The 9,473-nt window shown below is 48.1% G+C and overlaps 1 protein-coding gene across 8 annotated transcripts; it reads right to left on the bottom strand.

Moving 5' to 3' along the window:
* Positions 1-6: 6 nt before the first annotated feature.
* On the bottom strand, positions 7-7,858 carry Znf641 (zinc finger protein 641). 8 transcript variants are annotated; one of them, XM_050132822.1, is made up of 8 exons: positions 7,646-7,734; positions 6,037-6,137; positions 4,965-5,173; positions 4,243-4,354; positions 3,380-3,440; positions 2,949-3,078; positions 2,248-2,361; positions 7-1,425 (listed from the first exon to the last, which is right to left on the bottom strand). In XM_050132822.1, exons 3-8 carry the CDS (start codon positions 5,146-5,148, stop codon positions 671-673), a joined length of 1,356 nt encoding a protein of 451 aa, XP_049988779.1. In that variant the 5' UTR covers positions 5,149-5,173; positions 6,037-6,137; positions 7,646-7,734; the 3' UTR covers positions 7-670. The 8 variants fall into 8 exon arrangements, with proteins under 8 accessions (XP_049988779.1, XP_049988783.1, XP_049988785.1 ...); XM_050132826.1 differs by having other exon boundaries at positions 4,243-4,334; XM_050132828.1 differs by lacking the exon at positions 6,037-6,137 and having other exon boundaries at positions 7,646-7,858.
* Between the last annotated feature and the right edge of the window lie 1,615 nt (positions 7,859-9,473).

Raw genomic sequence — 9,473 nt, 5'->3', positions numbered from 1 at the left:
AGAATAGAATAGAAAGTGAAAGGCCACTCTGTTTTTCAGAGGTAAAGGTGAGAGGCACGTGTAATGATGGGGAAGGATGATAGACCTATACAACAATGTCTGGCCCCATGCTTTCATAGATCAACACCGGGGTTCTGAGTGTCTGGTCACTGTTTCTTTCTTGCTTCCTCGTCGCCTTTTAACCCAGTGATGACAGAAATACATTTCACAGGGTCACCAGTTCTGTGGGAATCTGAAATAGATCCTGAGGCCAAACAAATTTAGGAAACATTGCATTAATAGACACTAATTTGACTGCAGTAGTTCTCAGGGCCCTTGATATACTGACATGGCCCCTTTCACTTTATATCCCCTCTTTAAAGGGGATATAAAATAATCAGCACACAAGGGTGATGTATGAATATTAAGACTCCAACATAGACTTTAACCAATGAGAACGAACCTCACCCATCACTACTGGTTCCACTGTTTTCTTGGCAGTGGGTTCAAGCTGAATAATCACACACAGATTTTTGCACTGTTTCCCAAAATTTTGTCCAAAAAACTCTGTTTTCATTTGAACTGGTAAGAAATGCTCTGGCCATCAGGGTCCAGGAGAGGGGCATCTCTGGCAGTGGCTGCTGATAGAACCGGCTGAGAGGTTTGACCATAGCTACAGAAAACACAGATTTCAAAAGGCAGATGTCCCTGTGTCCCAGCTGCTCCCAGGACTCTGTCCCTGGTGGGTCAGCAGGTGCCTGTCCAGGTGGTGCTTGCGGCCAAAGCTCTTCTCACAGCGAGGGCAATGGAAGGGCTTCTCCCCAGTATGGGTCAGCCAGTGTCTTACGAGGTGGTGCCTTCGGCCAAAGCTCTTCCCGCATTCAGTGCACACATGGCACTTTGGCACCGGTGGGGCAAGCTGCTGTTTCCCATTCCCGGGACTCTCTCCGATCTCCTGGCCCTTGTAGGATTTGCCCTCCGCATGTACTCTTTGGTGGCTGGCCAGATGGGAGTTGCATCGAAAATTCTTGCCACACTCAGAACACCTGCTTGGCTTGTCACGTAGATGGGTTTTCTGGTGCCTAATCAGGTGATGCCTTCTCCCGAAGCTTTTCTCACACTTGAGGCAGCTGTAGGGCCTCTCCCCAGTGTGTGTTTGCTGATGTCTGGCGAGATGGGAGCCCCACACAAACCGTTTCCCACACTGAGGGCACGTATGGGGCTTTAAGAGAGAGTCCATCTCAGCACTACCCAGAAGGCTTGAGAAGCTGTCTTCCCGAAGAAAGGGTGGGCTTAGGAGCATGTCTCTGGGGCCCCTAGGCATGGACTCCCAGCTCCGAGCCTGCCCTGGATTCCAGGGGACAGTATCTTCAGATACACTGGATAACACCCTGGAAGGTTCCGGCTCTATTTCAGGAGTGTCACCTTCATGCTCGCTCCCATCTCCTATGGGGAAGGAAGAATACCGCTCTTAGAAGGAGAGTCCGAAGATGCTATCCCAGCACTCAGTCCCAGGGAAATTTGTATGGTGCCAAATGTTATCCCAGAGGGGCTGGAAGAGCACTTGTGAAATCACAAGGTTGTGCAGTCGCTACAGGGATGTTCAAGAGCCTAGTCTTGACAAGAAATGAGTCAAGTTTTCATCTGGGACTCCTTACCTTGTAAGTCTTCATTTCGTCCATAAAACAGGAACGCCCCCCTGTGTGTGTGTGTGTGTGTGTGTGTGCTTCTCTCTCTCCCAGTAAGACTAGAATCCTTCTTTTCAGGATAATTATATCCACTCTTGGTATGCACTCAGTAAGTGATAAATACTCTCATTATTATTTTTCTACCATCATTTCGTATTTACTACTGTTCATCGCTACCAGCCCCATCTTCACACCTCCATCTAGACAGAGAGGGAAGGAATGAGCTGCAGTCGTCGCTGGTTAATTCACCAGCTGTCAGCATCAGTAGATCCATTTAGAAGACATCTATCTCTGCAGTGACATGGACGCTGACCTACAGCATCAATAACGACTCTTATCAGTTGACTATTACGTTTTGATGCTCTTCTGCAATCACGTGTTAGCATAGCTAGCTGTAATAACTTATAAAGGAGGTCTCACAGGTATGACCTCTGATCCAAGCCCACACAGCCTGACTTCAGAGTCTGCCTTGCATGCCTTCTGCACCCCAGCCTTGCTTTTGGAAATATAAGAGTTCTGAGCTTTTTGGTTAGCGACACAGTAAAGACGATACCACAAGAGAGGGTTTCTGGGTCCTCACCTGTATATGTGACCTTCAGGATATCCCTCCCTTCTAAGTCCTGGGGGTCAGGTACCCACTGCTCTCCTCCTCCGTCTGGCTGAGAAAGCATGTCCAGTTTGGGAATAGGAAACCCTGCCCACGAGAAAAGGAAACAGACACACACCAGCTTACTTCAACAGCAATTCTATATCAATGAACAAAACCGTTCCCTAGATTCCTCCTTGGGATGCCAGGACTGAAGAGTTGGGCAGAAGCCTCCAGTCACTTCTGTTAGTCTTTCTTTCTTTTTCTAGAAAACCACAAGCTCTTTCCCAAGGAACCAGTTTGTCTTCCACTCACTTCCTCCTAGGCCATATCCTTCTGGCCATGACTGTACCTCAGATTCACTGTCAATTCCACTGCAGTACCCTTACCTTCCCAGGGGGGCGCTCCAGGTCCCAGGGATCTAGCTCCAGGTGTCCCTGTCTCTGCTCTCTAAGAAGTCTCAAATTCCCAACCAAGATGAGCTTCAATTATTCCCTCCGTAATTTGCCATTATGTACAAAAAGATCCCTTGCTTCAACTTTTTCAGGCTGATCTCCAACATTCTTTCTTTGGTGGAAGTCTACCTAGACAGAGTCCCTGCCAGCGAAAGCCTCCTAGGCAGGCACTATCCAACAGCCCTCAGGTGATCCCACCCTCCCAGGAGAGCCTTTCAGGATGCAGAATGTCCTGCTTACTCAGAGAGACGACAATCCCACAGTTTTCCTGCATGACATATTCTCCATAAAAGTCTGTCTGCGAAGGATCCAGGCTCCGCCACTCCTCCTGGGAGAAGCTCAATGACACATCCTTGATGGTTACCAGTCCCTGAAACAAACACAGAGGTTGTCTGTCAGCAGTTGCTCTGATGGAAAATACGATCTTACTATGAAGGGCTGAGATAGTCCAGGAAGGAGGGCGAGAGAGGACCCAGCTAGAGAACTGCCAACAGGTCAGTAGGCAAGACCCATGGCTTTGGTAAAGAGAAAAAGAGTAAAGAAACAAGATCAAGGAGTGAGTGAGGATAATTCACTAGACGAGGTTCCCGTGTGAGACCGTGAGAAGTCAGATCCATGACAAAGGCATCACTCCCTCTTTAACTATAGGTGTCTACTAAGTCTCCTCTTACCTCCTCATCCTTTCTTGCAGACTGTATTACAGCCTCCTTCCTCCACTCGACCTTCCCTTCTCTGTCAACACAACATGACATGAACAAAACACGCTGGCTCCCCTAGTATGCTATGATGCCCCATCAGGTGCTACGGTACATGGGTAAGCCCAAAATCTGGAGCCAAATGACTGTTAGCTCTACTGTATCTTAGTGGTATTATCCAAATTCCTCCATCTCTCTCTGCCCCAACGTTCCCACAATAAAATGGGATGATTGCATGGCTCCCATATTACACAACATATACAAGGTGCACAGGAAAGAATGCACGTGATAAGCTTTCTGCACTTGTTGCTATTAGCGATGCTGCTGTCTTTCCTGGTTGGTCTTTAGACTTGTGCTCTCTTCCTGCTTCTTCTTTCTCTTCTCTTTCCTAAAAGCTGTAAGATCTACACACCCCTCTGCTTTGTGCTTTCCAAGCTTTCCCCGGACCCTCTTTTCTCACTTCTTCCAGGATTTTTTCTTTTTTTTAATTTTATTTTTGAGATAAGGGCTGACCATGCTACACAGACTGGCCCAAAATTCTTGGGCTCGGGCAACACTTGTGCCTCAGTCTCCCTAGTGACTGGAATTACTGCTGGGCACCATCATACCTGATTACAGATTTTCTTCCCCCAAAGAATCCAATTAGTTATTCTGAACTCCTCATCCCATCCCACAGAAAACATTAAAAACCAATTTACATCCCTTAGAAACAGAATCTACTCGGCTATATGCATACCATTAGTGCTCATGGGAACTAACCAGCCAACGGGATGATGCCAAAGCTATAGAAAGGCAACTGCAGTGACCTTGGGAGAAGACAGGGTGGGGAAAGAACTCACCTGGGATCCAGCTGCAAGAAGTGCGGCTGCCATTTCCCAGTCTGCAGTGTTGCCCTCCTGAGGAACTGCTGGAGCACAGGGAGCAGACTGAGCTGATAAGGGGAGAGAGGAGCTGTTAGAGATAAAAAAAAAAAAAAATCTGTCCCAGCATGCACTGGGGCCCATTTTCCTTCTCAATCTATGTTCCCTGGTAAAAACTCAAATGTATACATTTAAATGTAGAGGCCTTCACTCAACATGTTCTGTAAGGATTTAATGACATTGAATTGGAAGAGGCATAGCATGAATGGATTCTTATCAAGTATCCTACATATTATTGACCATGCTCTACAATAATCATGAGTCTCTAGCATTTCCTGTGTCTCCCACATCCAATACCATTAACTATGCACTTGCATGTAGGAGGAAGAACTATGGGAGAAACAGAATAAGCCCATTGGCACAGTTAGGGAAATGCAGGGCCCCACTGTGTACTGGACAGCAGGGTCCAGGAAAAAACAGGCCGGATCTGGTATTAGGTGTGTCCTTCAGTCCATGGCCCTTAGAGTTAACTGTTGCTTGAGACATAACCCAGGCTGGCCTGTAACCCTGGAACTCGTGGCAAGTAATGAGATTACAAGTGTGAGCAACTGCATCCAGCCAGGTCGGGAATTTCTAACACTACTTTTTGAGCAGAGACCAGAAGACTTGTAGTGATTCCAAAGCATCCTGCATGTCCTCACACTTCTCCTGAAGGGACAGTGGCTCCTCTTCAAGGTCACAGTGAAGGTGCTCCAGCGCCCCTGGTGCTGTTCTCCATGGGCCCTCTTCCTGGTTTCCTCTCTCCATCTGGGGCTCTGCTCCATCCAGATGTACATTTGTCGACTCCCATCCTGCTCCCAGGGCTGCAGGCTGTTCAGAAAGCATTTCTGCGGCAAGCACAGACCGTGACCTGGAACATGCCAAAAGCAACTACAGAAGGGGGGGAAGGGCATACCAAAGCCATTTCAGAGAAGGCTGAGGATGACAGTGAGAGGTGCCCAACAGGAGACAAACTCACAAAGCATGACGTTGAGTCAAAACTTTTCTGAAGGAACTAAGGAACTGACCAGCGCCACACAGTCAAGGCGCTGCCATTTTGGAGACCTCGTGCTATAAAGAGTACATCCCTGAGGACCACAAGAACTTCACTTGAAAATAAAAGAAAAATCCCGAAAACCCAGAGGCTATCCGTTGCATTTCTACCATCCAAAGTGCAGTGGATGTGGGGGAAATGCAGGAAGGAATGCATTCCACAAAGATGGGAATGAGCAGACCCAGAGATTTTATGCCACAAACGGCAACCTCATCAACTGATTTAGACGTCCCACCCAGGGGTGTGACCTGTCATGAGCACCTGTTCAGAAAGCGTCTCCTGTAAGAAAAGCCTCAGCAAAGGGACATGTGACCTATCACTCATATGTAGGAAATGAACAGTGATACAAGCATAGCAGAAAAACCAGGATCCCGGAGCCTATAGCTGAGGTATAAATACCCAACACGGCCCTAACTGATGAGAGAAACTGCAGGTCAGTGAGGAGCTGAAGTAACTGGAGAAAGCAGAAAAGAACAGACCTTGGACAAGATATGGAAACCAGGGAAGGTGTGTTATTAACACAAACTTTGGGGGAATCAACAGCCCCATGGTCTGAAATACAAGATACACTTGCTTGACAGGCACCAATCACAATGCATTATATACATTCAAGAATGGTATGGAGAAGGCAGGATTTGCTCATTGGAAGAAATTCAAGTCAAGAAAGGGACAGCACACACCGTCAGTGGAAATGGACACCACTTTTGCTTGTCAAGCACAGAAGGCTGAGCAGCCACACCAGCTGTAAACATCTGTATGTATCAAACAGAAGGAACGGGTTCTGGACCCAAGAAAGAGATTTAGGTTAGTTTTGTTGTTGTTGTTGTTGTTGTTTTGTTTTGTTTTTAAAGAATCAGTCTTACAAAGCATACGATCAAGTCTGCACTCCTCTTTGGACATTTATAGAACAAGACAGGTCCCATTTGAGAATGACTTTCTGCTTGACAATATATTTTTGTGATTCTTATACAATACCCAAATAAACAGGGTCGCCAAAAATCTCCCAAGAACAGGTCAGAATTTCGGTAGCTACTTTGGCTATCACGTGATCATTCGATACGTGAATTGAAGGCTACAGTAGACCTCAAGCGGCTTACTTTCTTGCCTATTTTTCTTTGACAAAAATTTCTAAGCACAGTATACAGGAAAAACAAATTTCTCTTTCATCTTTGAAACCCAAAGATCCTCATGTATGCATCTTGAACTAATACCCAGTTTACGTGGTCTCTCTTTCAGAGACTTCTCATGGGAAAGGAAAAGAGTAACGCGTACTAAGGGGAAACTTCAATTATAGCTCTCCTCTGAATTTCAGCCCCCGTGTCTGTCTCACTTTTAAATGCGCAGGGCACCGATCGCCCTTCTTCTCCATAAGCCATCCTTGTTTCTGACTGTCTGCGCAAGTTCTCAGCACATTTCAAGTCCAGCCTAGCACCTGGACACCTGCCTCCAACTCATTTCCCTTCATGTCCTCGGCAGAAAGGTCCTCCCACGCACGGAAGCCTTTCTGAAGAGCCCACTGGGCCTGCTGGACGACGACAGAAAAACCTTTGAAAATGCTGGCAAAACCCGAGCAAAGGAAGGAGTGGGGAGTGGATAACTGTCACCTCCCTGCATTCCCTAAGGAGATCATGGCAGAGCCAGCACCTGAGCTGCAGAATGAACCTGCTTTCTCTCCTTCCTTTCCCTAGTTCAGGATGATCCCAAGCCGGTCGGAGCATAGGTTCTTGGGCTTTCCTTCCTGTTGTCTGCTTATGTACCTGGGAGGCTGGGCATCTGCAGAAAGTTTTTTTTTTTTTTTTTTTTTTTTTTTTTTTTTTTTTTTTTTTTTTTTTTTTTTTTTTTTTTTTTTTTTTTTTTTTTTTTTTTTTTTTTTTTTTTTTTTTTTTTTTTTTTTCCCAGCGAGTTCTGTTGTTGGATGAGAATGGGCCCTGGTATCAAAGAGGGGCCCAAGGGCACAGGGACGTTGAGTGACTCTAGTAGCCCCGCCGCGGGTGTGGCACGGCCCGGGCCCCGAGCCTGCAGCGAGTAAGGTTTCTTCTCTCCGGATCACAGCACCCCGGGGAGGGTCAGATTTCAGAAGACTCGGGGCGCGACAAAACCGGATCGGGCAAAGCGGGGCCAGAAAACAGGTTCCCTCGAGCCGGGGCTATAGCAACGTGGGAGAAAGGGTGCCGCGGGCGTCCGCGCGAGTGACAGCAGTGGGACCGGGCACGCAGCATCGAGGCCACCGTCCCCACTGCCAGGCCGGCTCCCTCCCTCTTCGCCCGCCCGCGTCCCGGCCACACTCACCCCGGCTCGGGCCCTTGGTGCTGCCTCCCGCCTGGCGCGGCCGAGCCCGCGGCCCGCACAGCCAGCGACAGGCGACGGCGGCCAGCGCGGGGCGGGCACAGGAAATCCCGCCGCTTCCGGGGCTCCTTGGTGCGGGCGGGGGTGGGCGCGGGCGGAGGGGACAACTGGACCCGTGGTCGGGTCGCCGCAGCCCCGGGGCGCGCTGCTCCGGGGTCCCGCCCACAGCCGGTGCCTCCGACCACCCACAGCGCCCGGTTGGCCAAGAGGGCTGGTTCCCTCTGCCTTGCCCTCGCGACAGCCAAGGCCGACCAGAGAGAGCACCGAGGACTGTGGACTCCGAAGGAAGCCTTTTGGTTCCACCAAGATGGTGCTGTATGAAGGGGGCTGTGCCGCTGCATGGTCTTCGGTTCTGAAGATACATGGGTTGCCAGCGTGCACACCACATTTAGAAGATTTAGTTTTTTTAAAAAAAAATGCAATAATTAAGCTACGTTAGTTAAATATGTTAATTTCGCACATTACAAGTGTGACCTGCGCTACATTTCTTCTGGGCATTTCCACCTTAAAGCATTAAGAGGAAAGTGACTGGCGAAGACCAGAAAGGCCTACAAAACAGATAATGGTAGAACCAGCTAGTAAATGTCACAATGTTTTATCAAACATTATCAAAATCATTCTGCAAAATCTTACCGCTTGGATTTAGAGAAGAAATGACTCAAGGCAGAGCGTATGCGACAGGTATTCCTTTAATAGGCAGTAACTCGCTGTTAAATGTCATTCGTTGTAAATATATGTTGGAAATCAAAGAACTGTCAGGGGAGGCTTGCGTCAATGGCTATTTGCCATAAACTATAATGTGATTTGTTTTTAAAAATCTACCCTGAACTAGGAGCGAAGGCAAGTGATTGTGTCTGGGAGGGCGGTTGGAGACTCCGGAAATGAGCGGAGGAGCAGAAGGGGAGGATACCAAGGCTCACATTCTACCAGCGGCTCACTGGATGTGTGGGCTTGATAGGACCAGAATGTTCGGCCTCAGCCCCCGCGCAGGCTCAGGGCTTCTCACTTACACACCTTGACAAGCGCTAATTAGTGTGAACTGACGACATCTCAGTGCCTGGACTGGTAAAGGGAAAGGCCTTTTCATACCGTTTGCAAAGTGCTGGGAGTTGGTTGAGACCAGGAGGAGGAGGTTCTGCTCTTTGCATTCCTGAAAGGGACCAGGCACCTTTCATCTAGTGTCTCCACGATTTCAATGACAGTTCAGCCGCAGCTCTCTTCCCTCGTCTCACCCGTAGACTCGACTATTCTAAGGCCAATTCTGGAAATGTACTTAATTTTCCTTGTACCTGGAATCCATGCATCTGCTTACATGGCCACAGCTAAATCTAGGGTGGCTGTGATGTGATGTGTGGGCGCCTGATAGACTCGAAGCTCCTGATGCATGGTGGTAAACTGAACATACCAGAACACCTAAACCAAACTTTACCTGAAAAGTCTGTTTAGGAGAAGCTGGTAAACATCGTAACAGCCAGGATGTTCGTCTTCCCCCTGGAGGTAGGGGCGTTGTGAGATACCATCCTACATTCTAGAAGAAGGAAAGGAAGCAAAGTAGGTTTACATCTAATGAAGTGGGACACTAATATTTAATGAACATCTGTTTTATGCCAGGACACTATCTTAAACACCACGGGGAATAAACGTTAAGATGCAATCATATTTGCTCTTGACGGTTCCATCTCTTTAACAATCAATCAGCAAATCCTGTCAAGTGTAGCTATGACTGCTACATGAGTTCGGGGGCGCCCTGGTCTGAGTTCTAATCTGGTGC

Source organism: Alexandromys fortis, unplaced genomic scaffold, assembly GCF_014885135.2.
Source record: "Alexandromys fortis isolate MF-2015 unplaced genomic scaffold, M_Fortis_MF-2015_v1.1 scaffold_449, whole genome shotgun sequence".
NCBI classification, from domain to species: Eukaryota; Metazoa; Chordata; class Mammalia; order Rodentia; family Cricetidae; genus Alexandromys; species Alexandromys fortis.
The sequence above is the reverse complement of the archived record's forward strand: the minus strand, read 5'-3'. Positions and strand labels throughout refer to the sequence as shown.